Source organism: Heterocephalus glaber, unplaced genomic scaffold (genome assembly GCF_053883595.1).
Source record: "Heterocephalus glaber isolate CG9 unplaced genomic scaffold, H.glaber_assembly_v1.0 deba00001479, whole genome shotgun sequence".
Lineage (NCBI taxonomy): Eukaryota > Metazoa > Chordata > Mammalia > Rodentia > Bathyergidae > Heterocephalus > Heterocephalus glaber.
In genome coordinates, this window is record NW_028258316.1 from 14374528 (window position 1) to 14396468 (window position 21941).

At 39.3% G+C, this 21941-nt stretch overlaps 1 protein-coding gene across 7 annotated transcripts in view; it reads left to right on the plus strand.

Annotated features, from left to right (window-relative positions):
* Positions 1-20048, plus strand: part of Fbxw2 (F-box and WD repeat domain containing 2) — a 31948-nt gene extending 11900 nt beyond the window's left edge. For 6 of the 7 annotated variants that reach the window (XM_087182829.1, XM_087182834.1, XM_087182830.1 and 3 more), the window contains 5 exons: positions 1888-2082; positions 4146-4279; positions 7480-7566; positions 8340-8509; positions 14860-20048. In XM_087182829.1, the coding sequence (XP_087038955.1) occupies positions 1888-2082; positions 4146-4279; positions 7480-7566; positions 8340-8509; positions 14860-15148 (875 nt within the window). In that variant the 3' untranslated portion in view covers positions 15149-20048. The remainder of the gene's footprint in view (positions 1-1887; positions 2083-4145; positions 4280-7479; positions 7567-8339; positions 8510-14859) is intronic. The other variant, XM_087182831.1, reaches the window with a different exon arrangement.
* Positions 20049-21941: the final 1893 nt, after the last annotated feature.

Sequence of the window (21941 nt, forward strand, 5' to 3'; positions counted from 1 at the left end):
CCAGCACAGTAGTCACTAGCCCCGTATCACTTTTGAGCTGTGGTTAGTCCAAGTTGAGATATGAAATGTGAGGTACCAGACTTCAAAGACTTCTGGTGTAAAAATATAGAACATGACACTCATTAATAACTTTCTGTATTGATTATATGTTGAAGTTAATATTTTTGACATATTGAGTTAAATAAAACATTGAATTATTTTCATGGATTTCTTTTTACTTTTTTTTTACTTTTTAAAATATTAGAACATTTAAAATTACACATGTTCACATAGTATTTCTGTAGGATAGTGCTGTTCTAGAGTGTTGGTTCTCAGAATATGGCTGATGATTGAGAATCACCTGACAAACTTTAAAGATTATTAGACTCTACCTCAGATATTCTGAACTAGAATCTCTGAAATAGAGCCTTGCTTGTGTTTTTTTTTTCTTTATATATAGCATTATTCACTGTACCACTGAGCCACACCTCCAAACTCCTCCTTATTTTTTTATAAAACTTCCCTGGATGATTTTAAAGTCTCATGTGCTCATTGAAAACCTGGTCCTACCCCTCATTTTTATAGAGAGGAAAACTGAGTCCTGATTAACAAAGTGACAACAAATAGTTTTCATTTCACCGTGCCCACATAGTATGCCCAAGTCAAAGTCATGTTGTTTTTTTCCTAGGTGACTTTTTTTTCATTGTCTGAAACAGTGGTTCCTTTTTTTTTTTTTTTTTTTTGTGGTACTAGGGATCGAACTCAGGACCTTGCACTTGCAAAGCAGGCGCGGTGCCCCTGAACTAAATCCCTGACCCAGTGGTTCTTGACTAAAGATGCAATTGTAGTTGGCTTTAATTAGTCATTTCAACTTTTTGAAAACTAGTTATTTGATACTTTTCTGATCATAGTGTATATATTTAATGTCATCTCTCAAATGTCTTTTTGTTGAGTCTTCACAGGTAATTGTGAGATTCAGGTTAATTATGATTTTAAACTGATTTAAAGCAAAGTCTTGAATTGTCACCACGATTAATAGAACATTTTCTTCAGAGACAGAAATAAAATTACTTTTTTCTACAGAATTTTAAGGAACTTTATAAGTTCTTTGTATAGTTGCTATGAATGTCTGGGCATAATTTATCTCTGGTTTTCTTTGAGGTTCCTTCATGTATTTCAAGATGGCTTAAAAAATTAATAGCTTTTGCAGAAGTTTGTTCATAATTTGAAGTTTATCTTCTTTTTTTTAATGTATGTATGTGTGGTTGGGTACTGAGGATTGAACTGAGCTCCATCCCCAGATGTGCAACCCCCCCCCCCCAATTTTTAAATTTGATTCAGCATCTCACTATGTTGCCCAGATGGGCCTTGAACTTGTGATCCTCCTACTTCATCATCCCTCAGTGCTGGGATTACAGGCATGGACCACCATGCCTGGCTTGAAGGCTTATTTTTGACTTACCTTAAAGTGAACTATGTTCCAGCATACAGCTTTACTAGTCAGCATCCTTTATATATTCTGGACTCACGGGTAGAGAACAAGCATGCAAGTGTAAACATGCAGTTATAGGTAATAGCCACCCATTTCAAGTTCAGATGGGAGAGCTTCTAAATAACCAAAGATTTATGGAATTTTTCAAGTGGAAGTGCCAACTATGTTTTAGTCTATTACCATTTTATAGCCTGGAAAATTAAGGCAAAAGAACTAAACCAAAAAGCTTGAAGTCTGTCCCAGTGTATCTCATACCATTTTGGCCACTGAACACATCATGTTACACTATACTTTGCTTTTCTGTCTTGAAGTGAGAGTGCTAAAGGTGACCATGAAGTCTTCTTTGAGAATAGCATGGTTTGGATTTCACTTTTCTTTCTTCAGGATGACTATTAACCTCTGCTTTTCTCTTGAAGGGTCAGATGACTTGTCTGCAAAGCTGTGGGATGTGAGCACAGGGCAGTGCATTTATGGCATCCAGACCCACACTTGCGCAGCGGTGAAGTTTGATGAACAGAAGCTTGTGACAGGCTCCTTTGACAACACTGTGGCCTGCTGGGAATGGAGTTCCGGAGCCAGAACCCAGCACTTCCGGGGGCACACGGGGGCGGGTGGGTTGCCCTTTTTCAAGGATTTTAACAATTATTTAGTCTCATCATTTAAAACCAGGAGCCAAATATACCACACCTTTTCTTTTTCATGTTTTTAAAATTATTGTTCCATTTTCTCTTGTTTCTCAGTTGCTGCAGTTACTTCCCTTTACTCTAGTTACTGTTATTTGGAATATTTTGTACAATTTTGCTTTTCCTGCTGCATTAAAAAATTATGTGTACCCTTATGCTAGAAGAGGTAGTTCTCCCTTGCCTGTTTCATTTACATCCTGTTGGTCACCTGATTCTGTATTTCCAAATTGAATTAAGTCCTATGCTTATAAATTCCAAGGATTTTATTTGTAGATTTAGGGCTAACAATCCTTTGGAGTAAAGGTAGTTCACAACTTTTGTGTTTTCTCAAGATTGTAGTCTTCTGGAACATAGTTAACATGATTGAAACAAGCAACCACTGAGAGATAAAAGAAAAATATACCTGAATATTTTCTAATCAATATACAGCACCTTATTTTGCAGAAAACTGGTCTATTAAATATAGCCTTGAGACTCAAGCCTCTCCCTTTACTGTATTTTGGAGCTGTGTATAGAAATTGTATCGAGCTATTTCCCAGCCTCTTGTGCATCAGCTCCGCTCCCCCTTACTTGTTTTCATTTATAAAGGCACTGTTTTAGCCTTTGGGAATCACAAGCTAGTCTCTTAAGCGACATATTTATGGAAAGCCTTCTGGGACTCCCTGAAAAGGTGGGGCCCCTCTGGTAGTTTCCCCATGATCTGTATTACTGTCACAACATTAATCATATTAGTAAATATGATAGCCTTATTTTCTTACCAGAGCATAGCCTCCATACAACAGGAATCCTGCCTGTCTTGTTCACCCTATGTCCTGGGTTCCCTGCACTCTTACCTGGTGTGGAGTAATTCTTTACAGTAAACCTGTTTTGCTGGTAAAAGCACCCCCGCACCCTCCTGTTTTGTTTATCCTCCTGTACATTTTTCTTCTTTCTTTGCTATCTGCTACCACTTATTTTAGAAATTAACATTTGGTGGTATATGATTTAGTATGGAACTTATATATTAAGCCCGTATTGATATTCTACAATGTCAAGATACACCATAACTTTAGATGATTTTATTTCTGACCAGCTTTGAGAGCCCTGTTCTAAAAGGTGTTCTACTTGCTGTTTCCTGGACATTGCTGTGGCTTTTCTTAACTCCATGTCTTTGCTGTTCCCTCTACCTGCAATATTCTTTTTCTTTTCTTGATAAACTCTACTCATCCTTCAGGGCCCATCTCCAAAATCGCCTCTTCCCTGAAGTCCTCCCTGATAGCCCTGGGCAGAGTTAGTCATTCTCCTTCGTGTTTCCCTAGCAAGAGGTAAACTTTTAATTTTTTCTGGACTTCCGCCTCTATTCCATACATAGAATTTCTTAAAGGAAGGACCAATGTCTTCATCTCTGGGTCTCCAGTGTTCCGTGGCAGATAATTAAAAACAAATACTGGGTACTTGCTCTACTGTCTGCACTGATGTAGGTGTTGAGCATACAGCTGGGAAGAAATTCAGACACTGTTTTGAGTGAATGGCTTAGTCTGACCTTTGAGGTCCTTGGTTTTTCCTCTGTGTTGGCTTTTCTTGAGTCTGGGAAGTGTTTTGCAGCTTGTGTTCTTTACATTTTTGTCTTATTATCATTGCAAATCTGAGTAGGGACATGTGTGTTCTCTCTTCTTGAATAAGCTAGGTGAATTTTGAGAAGTGTTAGGCAGTCCTAAGAAGGAATGGCATTACCTTCATCACTGGTTTTGCCTCACTCTGAAGCTGGCACAAATAAAAAATTGCATTGTTTCTGGGACTTTCTAACCTTAAAATAATAAGCTATAATCGTAATAAGAATTTTGAAATTGTTTTTAATCATAAAATTTCTGGTTGAGATGTGCCATTCTTATAGTAAGTCTGGTTAGGAGATTTTTTTTAGTAGCTAAGGAGAATAAACATTTTTGAGTGTTTATTATGAAAAGTCCCTTGATAGAGGTATGTTTTAACTTTGTTTATGTTATATGTACTAGTGTTTAGCGTGGACTACAATGATGAACTGGATATCTTGGTGAGTGGCTCTGCAGACTTCACTGTGAAAGTATGGGCTTTATCTGCTGGGACATGCCTGAACACACTAACTGGACACACGGAATGGGTCACCAAGGTAGGAAGACTTAGAAGAAATCTTCTTTATGTCAGGCTTTTCATTGATGGGCAATTGACTATGGTAGACACTGCTAAGTGGTAGATGAGTCATAAATGGGAATAGGTGTAGTCATGAAGAATGATAGTGCACAACAGTGACCTATTTATTGAAGGCATTCAGTAAATAATTTAACAAATGATTGGTGTATATATATGGAAAGATACAGTAAATAGGTTACATACAGAAATGTAGGTAGAATGTGATGCTACTTTCTAGATGTGTTTATACACCAATATTTCTGGTGGGATTAGGGGTGCTTTATTTCCCCTTTAGAATGAGCATGTTTCTCTTTTCATTAGAGTAGCAGTTTCCGTTTTGAAAAACTAATTGCTTACCAGGAGTGAGGCAGGTGCTAGAGGTGTGGCACAGCAGCAGAGAATTTGCCTAGTATGTGCAAGGCCTTAGGTTCAATCCTCAGCACTGCATAACCACCCTCAGCCCCAAATGGGGCAAAGAAACATGTATGAATTCTTTTATAAAGTATGTGGTGTTATCTAGTTTTCAAAGCAAGATTGGTATGAGGATCAAATGCAATATTGAAAATGGGTATGACATGCAGAAGCACTTTTCTTGAGCTTGTAGCACCATTCTGTAAAGGACTGAAGACACTGGAATGAGCTATATACCATAGACCCAGACCTTACCCTTGTGGATAGTAGTTTAGTAGGAGAAACATTTATTAAGCAGTAATTTCACAAATGCTATATAGTTACAAATTGTGTTAAGTTCTGTGATGGAAAGTACAGTGTTCTTTCAGAGAGTTTAGGAAGGTAACTTACATAATTAAGTTCAGGAAAAAACATGGAACCACTGAGCTAAATCCCCGGCTAGGAAAAAACATTGTAACAAAACAAAACATGAATATTAGGAGGTGGGAAGAGAAGCAGAAAGAATATTTCATAGATTGTAATATATATATAGACCCAGGGATGGGAAAGAACTTCGAACATTTGGTGACCAGAAGAAGGCCAGTGAAGCTCTCCTATAGTTGGGAGAGATGGAGAATATATGATTTACTAAGGCATAGTGAGGATGGGGACCTCAGTTGTACTAGGAAGCATCTGGAAGTTCTGATCAAGGGTCTGATATACTTATGTTTTAAGAAACCTTATGTTTCTTACGATTTAAGAAATTTGACATGAGTTATGTTTTAAGTTAGGTAAGGAATAGATGTATTAGTGTGAAGTACAGGTAGTAGACACAGAATGACCAATTAGGCTTAGTGTAATCAGGAGGTGTGCATGACTTGGGCTTAACTTGGGTGGCAGTGAAGAAAGAAAGGGGTTTATCTTTAGGATAAAGCCACCTAAATTTGTTCATACATTGTGGGAAACAAAGTAGTAGAATGAATTATAGATGACTGGTAGATTTTAGATCTAAATTAGTAGGAGCTAAGGGGAGAACGGTTTGTGAGATCAATAATTATGTATTGAGCAGCTTAAGTTTTTTTTTACACCAAAGTTGTATAAAGCAACTTGGTGTTATGCATAGAATAGTACTTGGGGCAATAACACCTATGTTTTTTTTAAAATTTATATATATATTTATTGGTTCATTTTAGGTATAAAATACATTTACATTTATCATTGGGTGTTTGTACCAGAACATGATGCATCTTAGTTCTTATTTTTTCTCCCATTACCTGTGTGCCCTTCACCCCCTCCACCCTTCCCTATTTACACAGAGTTTGATTACATTTTTTTTTCTCATAGTTTTTCCTTTCCCTTCTTTCCTTTCCCCTTCCCCTCCCACCATCCCCAAACCCTTGGACCTTTTATTTCAAATTATCAATTATTCATTTTAATCATTTTCATCCTTATTTACACTTTCAATTTCTCACACTAGAGAAACTATTCGGTATTTACACATGTGTGTCCTATTTATTTCACTTAAGAGTATGCCCTCAATATGCATCCATTTAGCTATAAATGTCTCTAGTTTTGAACAAATTACTCCTCCCTTCAGGACCTGAGTTTTATCATCTGCTAAATTCCTGTGAGTGTTAAATGAGATACTGGGATGCACCCAGAAAGATACTTGATACTTATTAGTGTATCTGTCAGTTTCAGTAGAATCTGCAATGCAGGCTTCTGAATGAATGAACCTTGTTGCCTCCCAGCTCAGCTGTTTTACTTTAAAACTTAGCTAGAGCCAGACATGTGACACACACCTGCAATCTCTGCTGTTGGAGAAGTTGAGACCGGAGGATCACTAGTTCAAGGGCAGCCTGGGCAACTTCCAAGAGCCTGTCTCAAAAAAATAAAAGGACTAGCGATGTAGCTCAGTGGTAGAGTGCTTGCCTACTTTGTGCCAAGCCCTGGTTCAATCTCCAGTGTTGGGAAAAAAAAAAAATGAACAAAAACAAACTAGAGCTCAGCATTTATAGATTATCCTAAGTGTTAGTGGAATGTTAACTTCTATTACATTACTATTATTTACATAGTTTTATTTCATCTTCATTTTTTTAATTTGTTTTTTATTTCATCTTCATTTAACTGACCTGAAATAATAGGTGCCTTGCCTCCTATTTTCAAGATGAAGAAAGTGAAAAACAGGCTAGAGAAGACTGGGGGTGTAGCTTAGCAGTAGAGCACTTGCTTAGTTTTTTTTTGTTTGTTTGTTTTTTGCGCTTGTGCAGCAGGCGGTGAAACCACTGAGCTAAATCCTTGGCCCTAGCACTTGCTTAGTTAGCATGCCTGGGGCCCTCAGTGTGAGTAATTCCCAGCACTTAAAAAAAGAAGAGATGAGATGATCTAACCTAGTGTTGCAAAGGCAGGTTCTGGTCCCAGGACTAGTGCTTTTTCCTCTAAAAATGAGCATGTTTATGAAAACAGATCACTTGCATATACTTCTGTCTCTGTAGACTCTTTTCTGTTTCTTACATTTTCTATTATGTCACATTATGTAATTTTAAAAATTAGTCCTAATGTTTGCTTCCAGACTAAAGATGAAATGCTGCCAACATGGAACACTTTTAGATACTGTCAATGACAGAGAATCTGGTTTTGGTAAAATTCCTACTAGCAGTTAACTTGGTAATGGAGTTTTAACTCAGTTCTAGCATACCATGTCATATCAGGTTCATTTTCATATTTTAATTTTAAAAAATGAAATAAGCAGTATAAGTGCAGCATTAATACTGATGTTTATATTTGCAGGTGGTTTTGCAGAAGTGCAAAGTCAGATCTCTCTTGCACAGCCCTGGAGACTACATCCTCTTAAGTGCAGACAAATATGAGATCAAGGTGAGTTTTTTTCCTCCAGTGATTTGTTTCAACAACAACAAAAAACAGTCTGACAAATATAAAATAATTAAAGTGATATTACTCCAAGTCATCGTATACCCATTGGAAAGGGAGATGATGCATTAGTTCTGTATGCCATGTAATTTGTAACTCCAATTGCTAAGTGAAAAAGAAATCCACAAACATTTTATTTGTCACTACTTCTACTCTTTGGGGGGGGGGGGCAGATCGAACTCAGGACCTTGCACTTGAACTTGCAAGGCAGGCGCAGTGCCACTGAGCTAAATCCTTGTCCCTTTCTACTCTTTTCTTAAGACAGCTACCTACTTTCCTCACTTCCTAGATCTAAGCTATGAAAACAGTCATTTGATGTAATGATTTGCAAAGAATTTGCAAGATACTTATTATACATTCTTAATACTTTTTTTTTTTTTCTGGTACCCGGGATCGAACTTGGGTCCTTGTGCTTGCGCAGCAGGCAGCGAAACCACTGAGCTAAATCCCTGGCCCTACTTATTACATCTTTTTAACCATCTGTGTGGTAGACAGTATCTTCATAACAGGAATAGAAATTCAGAGAGGCTAAATATTTTATATAAGATTACACAGATGAATCAGGTCTTAAATCTATGACTCTAGACTGTAAAACCTGAATCTTTGCAGAATTATTTCACTTTGTATCTTATAGCAGCAAATGCAAACCACATTGTTTAAGGACAATTTTTCTGTAGTGGTGTGATCTCATATCTTTCCTAATTTTCTTCTTCCTGTAGATTTGGCCAATTGGGAGAGAAATCAACTGCAAGTGCTTAAAGACATTGTCTGTCTCTGAGGATAGAAGTATCTGCCTACAGCCAAGACTTCATTTTGATGGCAAATACATTGTCTGTAGTTCAGCACTTGGTCTCTACCAGTGGGACTTTGCCAGTTATGATATTCTCAGGTGATGTTTCCTGGACCTCATGTTTTACCTTTGAAAGTCTGCTGCAGTTCAATATTAAAGATAAGAGTATTTGAATATGCCTTAAATGTCTTACTTTAGGAAATATTTACTGTAACAGTTATAGACATATATACACACACACACAAACTGAATATGACACACAGGTAAAATGTTTCGAGGCAGTAGGTAAATTGAAAAAGGGTTGTATGGTGAAACTTAAAGATCTAGGTTATTTTTTTTTTAATGCAGTTCCCGAGGATTGAACACAGCCTTGTGCATGTTAGTCAAGTGCCCTAACTACTAAGCTATATCCTCAACCCTTTGCCCTTTTTATTTTTTATTTTAAGACAGGGTTTCTGTAAGTTGCTCCCATGTCAACCTCCTGAGTAGCTGGGACTAAATTCTATTTCCTCCCCTACTCTTGAGTCATGAACTACTTCCCCTTACAAGATTTAGCATGCTTTTCGGAAAAATGAGGGACTCAGATGAGATCCTCTAGGTCTTCTAATATTTTAAGTTTTACTTTATAGTTTATTGAAATTCTGCCCTGTTTTACAAGTCTGGCCTACCTTCATGGGGTCTAGAGATCATGTGGCCTTTTATTGACGAGTACAAAGAAGTACCTAGAGAAAGTATAACTTGCAGGGTTTCTCTCCAAAGAAACAAATAGAGGTTCTTGGACAAATAATTTTGTGATTCATTGCATACTATAGATCAGCTTGAATATTAGCAGTGTCTGTTAGCATATTTGAGGCTGATGGAAGCCAGTGCTATGTGATAAATGAGAGAATTTATTATATTGATAGACTTAGGTTTAAGACCCAGTGCCATCTATAATGGGCTCTATAATTTTGTGTAAATTTCTCAACTCCCTTTTGCCTCAGTTTCCCCATCTATGAATGAGTATTAAGGGTGGTGAGAGCCTAGAACAAGACCTGGCAGATCTTTACTTGTAAGAACTCTGAGAAACCTTACAGTAAGAAACCTCTTAGAATTTGTTTAACTTCCTGTATTTCACACCTATGGTGTACATTCCTGTTAACAATTCAGACTTAGTGTTACATAACATGGTTCAGAAATGCTGACCAGAGGTAGCAGAGGAAACTCAACGTTCTTTGTTTTTATGCATGACTGTTTAAGGTCTGCTGGTGTGGAATCTAGTAACACTAGCCAACAGGACTTTGGCATGCCCCATCTTACTGTACACAAAGTTACCACCTCATTTCTTTGAGTCTGACCAGTGTTTTGACCAATAAGATTTCAGAGCTATGAGAATCATTTCTAGAAATAGCTAATAATTGTGCTTTAAGAAAACAAGATTGAAATATCCTGAAAAACGTTAGCCTAAGCTTTTCATTTTGTAGATTGGAAAACTGAAGCTAAGACATGGTAAGGGCAACATTTCATGTCTTCCCTTAGTCCAACATTCGTCCATCCATGACTGGATCATCCAATAGCCTTGTAATTAATGCACCAGGAAGCCAGGGGCACCATAAAAGTAAGAAAGAAAGTTTTGGAAGAACATGATACTTTGCAAAGAAAAAATTAAAGCAATCATTATGGGAAGATCACATCTTTTAGTGGAATATTGCTTTTACTTTGGATTAAAATTTAAGGAGGAGTGTACAAAGTAAGATAGAATAGAGGTATCATAATTGTTTAGTGCTTAGAGTCTCTAAAGGTTTTAATTTGCTCCTGGATTTATTTTCCTCATGTATACTTTGTACTTAGAATGGCATTTAGAGAGTCTAGAGTCCCACATGAAAGTTCTGTTGGTTTTTAGTGTTTGGATATACTAGCTTTAAATAATGAATCAGCAAGATTGTTTGATGGTGGGAAGTACTAGGTTCAGAGTTTTCTTTGAGTTTTGTTTTATCGCTGGCTTTTCCCTTCCAAAGACAAATAGACCTCTTTTGAAACACTAGTATAAATCTTTTGGCCTCATAGGCTAGACCTGGTAGGGCCACTTAAACTTTGAAGCTAATTCAAAAGAAGCAAAGCACAAATGACAGAATCTTGCTCAGTAAGTCTGAGATGTGATGCAATCTCTTGAGCTTGGTTATCTCAGTGCAGCAGGCAAGGTTACTTAGGGCCAAGAGCCCAGTTTCCCAGCAGGAATGCCTGTTTACAGTTTTAAAGTGATCAAAGTAAAAGGCTGGCAAGCCTGTCAGGATTTGCAGTTTGTTTCTGCACCATATTTGTGTTTCTGTCTTTGGAATCATCTTTATTATTCTTAAGCTCTATCCCCAGAGCTATCCAGTTTTCAGTTGTACCCTGCTTTACATTGATAACTGAGAAATTACCAGACTTTCTAGCTGTTTTTCCCAGCTTCTTTTGGATCTCTTTAGTAGGAATTTATATTTGCATTCATTGCACCACTGCATTATTCTTTAGCAGACATTTATTGAACACCTGTCTGTGTGTCAGGCATTGTCATGCATACTAGGAGATAACAGAAATACTTATCAGACTCATAGAGATTCTTTTTTTTTTTTTTTTGGTACCAGGGATCGAGCTCAGGACCTTGCACCTGAGAGGCAGGCGCAGTCCCACTGAGCTAAATCCCCAGCCCTAGACTCATGGAAATTACTAATAAGTGAAAGGAAATATTGATACTTAGTAGCTAATTACAAGGGTTGGTGATAGCTTACTGGTGGACCACTTGGCTAGCTTGGGGGAAGCCCTAGATTCAGTTCCCAGGACAGTAAAATGACAGTAATAAAAAAACAGGCAACCAAAAATCTTGATTACATACAAATTTTTTAATGTTTGTAATAAAAGGAACATAATACAGGGTACTTTCTTGAGGAAGAGATCTTTGAGTTGAGCTCTATATATAAGTGCCAGGGAGTAGTTGTGTAGTGCGGTGTGTTGCAGACTGAGAGACTGGTCCGTTTGAAGAATTCACCAATGTGGCTGGAGATGGGAAGACAGTAGAGAGCCATCAATATATTTAAAAGTTTAAACAAAGTGGTAACAGGATCAGATTTTAGTGTGAGGGTTACTAATTAAAAGGGACTAAGAGTAGATGAGGACAGACCAAAAGAAAGCTGTTAGCAATAGTGTAGGCCAAGGTGATATCTTGGACCAGGACTATGATAACTAGAGAGTGTGATGAATACATCAGAGAAGAACTTAGAAGGTAAAATCAGTAGAATTTGGTGATTGAATCTGTGATTTGAGTAAGGAGAGTTAGGTGGGTGCCATGTGTGCTAACTTTAGTTAAGTGCATGAGTGAGGAAATAGGCAGTGGTGGCAAACTTAAAGCATCTGTGCTGCAGTGTGCTATTATCATTGCAAGCTCTAAAAGTTTCACCATCACTGAAATAGGGAAACAAGTTTGTCTAATAAATTCAGCTTTGGAGAGATTATATATAAGGAACTTTGCCTTATTTACTCCTTAGTCCTGTTCCCAACAGGATTACATGCCAGTCATAGACCCTAATAAACAACATGTTATCTCAGTCCTCACAATGCAGTGAGGTAAAGCTATTGTCTCCATTACACTAGTGAATAAACTGAGGTTAAGAGTAAAAAGTCTTGACATAGTCACACAGCTAATATAATGGAGACCTAGCATTTGAGCTCAGATCTGCCTGTTGAATCTATAAACTTTACAAGGGTTTTCAATAAATGTTTGCTGAGTGAATGAACATGAGTCATAATAATGGAAAATGGAGAGTGAGTTACTGATTGTAACTCATCTGGAACACCTTTTCCCTTTTACTTGTCGTTAATCCCAACTTTCCCTGGAATCAGGCTCCATCCCGTAGACATGTTCATAAAGGATTGCACCATAGAGCGTGGTCAGTGCTGATTGTGGATGAATGCTGTTCTTGAACATATCCATGCAAATGGTTTCCTCTTTTAGCAGCAGTTTCTTTTCGATCTAGGAGGGTGAGCTCATTCTTTGATCTATTTTGCAAGCAAAAGACCAGCACTTACCTGTTTTATTTTCATAGATATTCTTAGTATTGCCCCATAGTATCCTTAGTATCACAGAATTTCTTTTACATAGATTATCAGTTCCAATGTGTGATCAAAAAATATGGTGAATGTTTAAATTTTAAAATATTTTTTACAGTAAGCTGGGCATGGGGGTATACACCAGTAATCTGAGCACTCTGGGAGGCTAAGATAGGGGCATCACAAACTTGAGCGAAGCCTGGGGAACTTAGTGAGAGACAGGGGAACCCTGTCTCAAAAAAGGGTTGTGAATGTAGCTCAGTACAAAGGCCCCAGGCCCAGTACTGCAAAAGAAGACACATTGGTATTAATCCCCCTCAAAATGCTCTCCCTCACTTTTAGTTATTCCAGTGTTCTTGCAGTTTTGGGAAGCAGTTCTGGAAAGCAGTTCTGGAAGTCCTCTTTCATGTCTTTAGTTGTATTGTTGAGTCTCCCTTGATTTCTTGAATTTAAAACATTTACCTTTCATGGTCATTTTGACTTTGTGAAAGACACAGAAGTCACATGGTGCCAGATATGGTAAATAAGGTGGATGGTGGTGCACTATAATGTCTTGATGAGCCTGCCTTTCCATTGATTGATTGCACTTGGCAGCAGCATTCATCAAAACCTTGCCCATGTGGAAAATTTGTAAAATTTAGAATTTAGAAATTTAGTATTCCCTGACTGTGGAATGCTCAGTTCCATTTCTTCTTCAGGAAAAAAAATACATAAAAGCAAAATATTCTTCCAGATCTACCTGATAGAAAATAATAATTTGATTACCTTGATATTCCCACTTTGTCCATTGTAGTGTTTGTGCTGAGCACGTTCTTACATTCTCAGACAGTCATATGTTATGTCTTCCTTGTTCTTAGGGACAAATATTGTTTACTCATCTCTGCTGAGGGACCAGTCATCACTCGGCATATCTGCCACTCAAAACACACCTATTCAGTTGAAATCCAATCATTTGTGCTCTGATACATTCATTCAGGAATTGTATATCTTGAGTGGAGATGCTTTCTTCCTTCTGGAAAGCAGCTGAATTTGGAGAAAAGAGCATAGATTCAGGAGTCAGATCTGGGCTCAAATGCTAGGTCTCCATTACATTAGCTATGGCAAGACTTTACTCCTAACCTCAGTTTATTCACTAGAGATAATACCTTTACCTCACTGCAATGTGAGGACTGAGATAACATGTTGTTCATTAGGGTCAATGCCTGGCAAGTAGTAAATGCTAGATAAATTTCTTCTTGCTAACATTAGATTGAAATCTGCTTCTTCGTAACTTTCCCTTTGATCTTAGTTCTGTCTTCTACAGCTTGTTATGTCTAGCCTCTCTCTTACACATCCTCCACTGTTGAGAAGTAATGATAGGAAGTTTCTCTGGCTCTGCCGCTCTTCTCCCCTTCTCAGTTAATATCCTTCACCTGTTCCTTACTTAAGCCAGATACCAGAGCACCCTGTTCTCATTGACTTCGTGGATATACACTAGTTTGGTAGCGTTCTTGTTAACACATAAACTAAACTTTCTCTTCCTGGAGCCAGTCATGTTGTATGAGCAGTATTTGTATACCTCTTGTCTTACAGCTTTTACTAGTGCTTCCAAAAAGACATCACATTTTCTAGTCAACCTTGTGCTTCACTAAAGATCAGACAACAAAAACAAATTTTTTTTCTTTTTCATCTGTTCTGCTGTTTACATATATTTCTCCTATTTTGTGCCTTTGTCATTGATGTTTTTGAAAATTGCCAACCTGTGAAAGTTGGGGGCACTGTCCCAACTCCTGCGGTTTTTTTCTCCAAAAGTCTTATGAACCTGTTATTGTTAAATGTTTCTGAATTATTTTGGAAACTATATATTTCCAGCCTCTACTATTTTTAGAGAGAAACCCATTTGTCGGGTGCCTGTTGAGTAGAGTAGCACTTCAGTCACTTAACTTTAGGTTTGTTCTGGCCTTTAGGATGTTTTGGTCTTCTAGGATCTGATACGTAAGTCTTCTGGGTGATAGGAGCTGACTCTTGCATTCTAGTTCTAACTGGTAACTGACAAATTGTGAATCCTTAGCCAAAGTGTTTACACTGCCTGGGCTTCAGTTTTTCACCTTAAGAATAAGAATGCTAAAGATGATCTAGAAGATCCTTCCTAGCCTGGATGGATGTTTTATAGTTTTATAAACTTTACACACTACCCCTTGCCTGCATGCCAGACTAAAAGCCCCCTCCCCATTAGTGGGCTGGGCTTTGTCTTCATATTTTCATTTTTAGCAAAAACTTTCATTTAACTGTAACTTTGTTTGAATAGTATGGTGGTTTTAAGTGTCCCTAGAAATGATTACAGTATCATCAACAGAAGCACAGTTGACTTCTGCTTCATGATCCCTTCACTCTCATCCTTGTAGGGTCATCAAGACTCCTGAGATAGCAAACTTGGCTTTGCTTGGCTTTGGAGATGTCTTTGCCCTGCTGTTTGACAACCGCTACCTGTACATCATGGACTTGCGGACAGAGAGCCTGATTAGCCGCTGGCCTTTGCCAGAGTACCGGAAATCAAAGAGGGGCTCGAGCTTCCTGGCAGGCGAAGCTTCCTGGCTGAATGGACTGGATGGGCACAATGACACAGGCTTGGTCTTTGCCACCAGCATGCCTGACCACAGTATTCACCTGGTGTTGTGGAAGGAGCATGGCTGACACCTTGAGCCACCACCACTGACTGACTTTGGGTGCCAGGGCTGCAGGTTTTGGGTGCAACCTCTCTGGCAGCCGACTGCATGAACCAAAGTTCTCACCTAATGGTATCATCACGCAGTGCACAATCATTTATCTATGTTTGCCAGGGGCCAGGGCTTGGGGTGGGGGAGGGCTTGTTTTATTGACATACAGCGCAGCATGCTAATGGGGTACACCATTGACTTCATTTGTACTTAGTTGTGTTGGTCAGTGTAAGAGGATGCATTTTGGGTTCATCTTCCTTGAGTGGAATATTGGTTTTAAGTAAAGTTAAATGTTTCGTCTGCTAATTGGTTGCCTATGAAATCACGATCAATCTGTTATTAAAGCTTTTTACCATAGCTTTTTTTTGTTTGAAGTTGAAGCAAAGGTGCTATGATGTTGTTCCAGCAACTTCTTTCACATGGGGCTTAGCTTTTGTAAGAGCCAGTGTTACAAAGACCACCGAGTCCTGTGACATTCATGAACTTTCCACCAAATAGCAGTTCTACAGAAAGTCCATCTTTCAGTGCAAATCTAATTCTATAAATTGATTGTTTGCAACTCTTTCTAAACCCTAGTTCTTGGCAGAGTCTGATTGGCATGATTAAAATGTAAGGGAGTTGTATAGTTTGTTTCTGTGAGGAGAAACCTTCCTCCCCACCATACCCCCTAGCTGGGTTACAGCACAGAGGTGATGCGAAGTAGTACAAGGAGCCCTGGGCTGAAAGATTGGTGACTGGTATTTCCTAGGAACCTGCGAGCTCAGGTATATCATTTCTCTTGGCCCCACTGTCCTTGTTTGTGCAGCCAGGTGTACAGCTGAGATTCTTTACTGTATCCACTGACGTGTACAAAGTTGATAGTGTAATTTTGTCTGATTCTGATTGTTTCTTCAAGTTGCAGGTAATATTTAAATGAATCTCTGATATAAAGTTGTTATCTATAAGGAAATCATTTACATAAAAAGGACAAATAAAATGAGAATGTAGACCATGTAGATTCCACTTAGAAAACAAGTAATTGGTGGAAGAGGTGCTGGTAGGAGTTAGGCTTCTGTAGGGAGGTAGTGTGCTAACTGGAAAGGAAAAATATGCAATTCTGACTTCCTCATTTGCCCCCAACTTGGTCTGTGACATCAGGCAAGTTAGCTTTCTCTCACTTTCTTCATTTTTAAAATGAAGGAATTGTTCTGGATTAGGATTTGCAAACTCAAATCCCCTAGGGAGTCATGCAGGAAACGTAAACAAATGGAACATGTTGGGTGGGACTGTGTAGAACCTTGGAAAATGCACCTAAGAGAGACGATCCTCAGCTCTGGCTGTTTTATCATTAGCAGAAACAGGCTCAGTGTTGACAGGCGTGATTGTTCTCAGGGGTAGGTAGAAATCCAGATTTTTATTTGATATCCCCTGCTTTTTAAAATATTGACCGCTGGTGGGGATTATTTAAGATAAGATGGGCTAAAAAATATCTACAGTCTGTCAATTTGTGTCTCCCACCCTCTTCAAAGTTACATGATTCCATCTGTAGTTTAGCAGTGGAAATGTTTTAACATAATTGTCACAAATGACGGAGAAAGCAGGAAGAGTAGCAGTAGAAGCTGTTTTCTTTGTGTTAGGGAGGGGGAAAAGGGGTGGCTTATTTTATGGTAGACCCAGCAAGAAAGTGGTATGAAGATGGACTTGAGAGTTGGGACCTCAGTGAAGCCTCTGCCTAGGCACACAGCTTATTCCTTCTGCTTGCTGCCTCTGACACAAAGCGTATCGTTTCACAGATGGGTGAAGGGTTGCTGGCAGAGGTAAGAATGATGTGAGCTCTAATGTGCAGACACAGCTCTTCCACAATCTGCATAATTAGCATTGAGCAGGACTGTGGACCTTAGAATCAGTGGTTGATTTCAGAGGCAGGTTTAGTTAATAATCATGTTGAGATTCCAAGGGGATTAGGTGAAAAAATAGTATCTTCCTCTGCCTGCCAAGTTCCTGCTGGCTGGCACCACCAGTTTTACATACACGACTGTCCATTGGGCAGCTTGTTCCGCTGGTGGTAGACGTGGTACAGTCATGCGTGGGACAGTCATACATGTACCATGGATGGTTCCATCTCACATTGAATTCTGTGCATGAGCTCTGCTTTGTCCTTCCAGAAATGGAACCAGAATGCAGCTGAAATCTTTTTTTTTGGTACTGAGGATCGAACTTGGGACCTTGCACTTTCGAGGCAGGCGGCGGAACCACTGAGCTAAATCCCTGGCCCACAGCTGGAATCTTTTTAAAGAGCCTTTGGAATCTTCTTAGGGAATGATGAGGGTAAATGATTTGCATTTTCAATTAGCTGGTTAAATACTTGAGATTACTGATTTAATGATCATCTCTACCCTGCATCTCACTTTCCGATATATCTAATAGCTTCAAAGGGCAAGTCAGAGTTGTCATTTGTGGGAACAGTTTTTTAAAAAAACCAACTTAAAACCTAGGTCCCTTTTTAGTTTTCAGTGGTGAATATGGAAGTTAGCAAGATGATGCTGCTGGATTTTGACAGGAGGACTCGAGGCAGTGGTGGGAGTATTAACTTCAGTTCCTCCCCACAGATAACGTTTATTTTACCTGTTGTTTAATTGTTTTATAGGTGCTGGATTTATTCACAGTTGATTTTTTTTAAAAATAGAAAGCTAGCTCTTCCTTTTTACAAAATAAAGCACAGGACCAGGCAGGAGCATAAGCAAAGCTATAGTTCCTTAGGCTCCTTTCGCTGAGTTTGGGGCTGTTTTGTACAGCACCGAATTTCACTTCTTTTTTGTTTTCCCAGTACCGGGGATCAAACTCAGGACCTTGTGCTTGCAAGGCAGGTGCAGCATCACTGAGCCAAATCCCTGCCCCGAGTTTCACTTCTTTAGCACAAAGGCAGGGAAGGGGGGATCAGGTATGAGGTTTTTGGTAAACTTTATTCCCAACCCCTTGAAAGACAGTTTCCTTCAGCTCCCTTATTGGAAGTAATAAGCATTGCCATATCTGGCCCTAACCTGACAGTGTAGATCTGTCAGAGACCGAGGAAGGCAAGCCCCTCTGCAGGAAGGTACATGTATTTGCATAGCGTTTCACAAGTGGAACACGGGGGAGTATTACTTTTAAAATCTAAGGTTTGGGTCTGGGGATTTAGCTCAGAGGATCTGCCACCTGCCTTGCAAGAGCAAGGTCCTGAGTTCGATTCCTGGTACCAAGAAAAGAAAATCTAAGGTTTAGACTTCATTTTTCATAGTTTAAAATTTATTCCACCATAGCCATTGAAAATGCTTGGTAAGGAATGAGTGAGCACTGTGTAATCATTTTGTTATTTGTTAACAGGAGAATGTTTACTACTATGCATCTGTAAAACAGGGAGAGAAGAAAATAGAAGCAGTATTATTTTAGACATACTATTTTAACCTAAAGATGGTGGAGCCTGGCTTTGCAACATTGCTTTGGCTGAACCCAGCCAGCTCCTTTAAATGTGATAATGTGTCTTGGTTTCTTGAGGGCCCAGAGATGAATCTCCTCATTCACTGTCACTCTTACAGCTTCCTGTGGTTCCTTTTCTGGGGCTCGGTGCACAAACCACTTTCCTTTCTCTAGGGAAGCAAGCAGAATCCCATCAAGTCTCATCACTATTCCCAGATGTCACCAGGGTAGGCCTCACTGATCCCTTCCCTTTCATGCACAGAGCTGTCAGGATAGGGGAGGAGCCCTTTAGGTCGGCTAGACACAGCTTTTCTACCTGATTATGCTGGTGCTTTTACTATGATGATTAAGACAAGACACTTGAGAATCGTGCGCTTCTCAGGTGAGTGATGAAAACAACAGAATAGTCGCCTTGTAGGGTTTCTTTGGTCAGTGCTGACAGTTGAACTCAGAGCCTTCAGACTGAGCTAGCTATACATATCATACCACCACCCCCTTTTTGTTTAATTTTGAGACAGGGTCTCGCTAAGTTGCCTAGGCTGGGTTTGAACTTGCAGTCCTTCTGCCTCAGCCTCCCAGAGTGCTGTAGTCCCTGGATTACAGGCCTGTGCCTTCATGCACAGCCTCTTAAGTTATGCTTCTTGTAAAATGCCCACTAACCATCTTTGGCAGTGTTTCTGACCAGAGGTTCCTTATGCCCGCTCTACAAAAGTAAAATCTTTCAGAATAAATCCTTCAGTGAATTCCTGGATTATCTTTGCACCTCTCCCTGATGATCATGCTCAGCACAAAAAGACATTTTGCTGTTTGTGTATGTGTTGTCTTCCCTAGAACAGTTCAGTTGCCTCAAGTTAGTATTTCAGTCCTGACCAATGTAAACCCACGTAATTATCCATCCCACACATACTCCAGCTACTTTTACTCTTCACAAATGTACCCAAATAAATATGTTTCTGTATATTCAAGCCTGGCAAATGAATTCAGGTGACAAAACCTCATAATTACTTGGTGTTCTTACACTTAATGAACAGTCCTATTTCACTAACTTGGACTTAGGACTCTTGATGAGCATGCTCAGGTTGAAAAAAGGCTGGTCTCACCAATCCAACATCCAGCAACATGGTAAAATTCACAAACTCGTGTCTCAATAACTTGATGTATGTTGTGATCTAGAGGGAATGAGATGAAGTTTATATTTGAACTGTGGTAGGGGGTGGGGGGTGGGGGGATTTGCGTAAGCTAATAGTGGAGTGATTGTCGAACAAGATGACTACAAGATGAGGTTATTTTCATGTGTCCTAGAACCGTTCTTTTACCCATGAGTGATTGTGCTAATTATAAAAAATACATGAAAGCAGGTTCCTTCAGAGAGGTAACATTTGGTTAGCCAAGCCCAAGTTGTTTGTACTTGAAAGTAATAAAGTTACATTTCCTTAAAAATACACTGTGTAGTTAAAGACTTTCTTGCTTCCCCCACCCCAGCTGGTTCAGGGGCCTTTCAAAGTATGTTTTGGCCTGGGAATGTAGCTCAGTATAAAGTGCTGGCTTAATATGAATAAGGCCAGGGGTTCCACCTCCAACACACAAAATTTTATGTATTTTTAGAAATGGAGCTGCCCTGCCTGTGTTCTAAAGTGGCTCTGCTAGTTTACTTTTTCCTGCATGTTCTCAACAGTGTAACAAAATGCAAGGGAGGAATTGTTGTGACCTTCATGAATAGATGCAAATGCAAGGAAAAGTGCCAGTTTACAGGTTTCAGACCTCGGGATTGTCTTCCACCCTTCTGTCCTCATGTTTCAGTGTGGGGTTTTTGTTGGTTGGTTGGTTGGTTGGTTTGTTGCTGGAGATTGAGCCCAGGGCCTTCAAACTGAACTGCATCCCCCACCCTATGTATGTATGTATGTATGTATGTATATATGTATGTGTGCAATTTTGAGACAGGGTCTTGTTAAGTTGTCCAGGCTGAGTTTGAACTCGCAGTCTTCCTGCCTCAGTCTCCCAGAGTGCTGGAATTACAGGCTTGTACCACTTCTCATTTGCTTAATATGGCTCTGTAACTGATCTCCCAACCGCACTGTTATAGGTCAGACTCATTTCTGTACTTAGCAAATGGTGTGGATGAAGCCCTGATTTTCAGCCTCCAGATCTGTAATTTTCCTACCTCATTTTCCTTCCCATTCTCTCCCTGTGTCAAGTCACTTAAGAATGGAGCTCCTGTCTTCCCCTTCCCCACTCCTGTGTGCCCCTTACAGTTAGTTGTGTTTATGAGTACTTGGCTCTTGTTACTCACAGGCTGTGTCTGGATTTCTTACCTAACCCGAAGCCTCAGCTCATTTCTTCCAGGAAACAATTCTTGCTATCTTTCCTTCCCTGCCCTTGCTTGTACTTTGGATGTTGTTCTTCCTTCCTCATGGAAAGTCTTCCATGTTCCCTCTCGTGTTCCCTCCCACCAGTCCTAGGGCCAGGCTTTAGGTTCCTGTTGATCTCCCACTATTTCTCAAGTCTGCTGACCACCATCTTCCACTCAGCCTGAGCATGCGGTTTTGTCTGTGGTAGTTAGTTGTGCAGTGCATTTGACAATAAAACACATAAGTACCTTTTGAGGTTGACATACTAAGTTTCACCCTTGATGCATACATGTTTTCTTTTTTTTTTTTTGGTACCGGGGATCGATCTCAGGTCCTTGCACTTGCACAGCAGGGAGCGAAACCACTGAGCTAAATCCCCGGCCCCCAATCCATACATGTTTTCAAAATTCAAGTCAATATCTTGTCTCCCCAGCAACACTAAGATTATGTGTAGGGAACTGTCTGTTCAGTAAATTCTTGATAGTTTCATAAATTCCGTAGATTATTTTAAGGACTGTGTGAGGTAAAAGAAAAAACAACTTAAGAGAACATTGGAACATTGAAAATTCAGAATAAAATGTCACAAGTGAAATAAAAGACCAGTCAGTTCCACAGTTTCTCTTCGATTTCTCTATTCTGCATCTTGTGAGGAACCAAAGTGTACTGAGTACAGTTGGGCAGAATACTTGATGACCACATTGTGATTTAGACATGAGCAGTCCCTTGCCAGGGGGATGTTCCTGTCCTTTGCATTATATTATCTATTCTCTTTGTGATAAAGATTGTTAAAAATTTATGGAGAAAACTATCTGGAGTTCCTCTATCAGTATGATTTTTAATATGCTTTTCTGATCCTTGTGCACATTTGTATTTTGCTTTTTTTGGTACTGGGGATCGAACTTGGGACCTTGTGCTTTCCAGGCAGGTGGTGGGACCACTGAGCTAAATCCCTGGCCCCTTGTGCACATTTGTATAGATTTATATGAC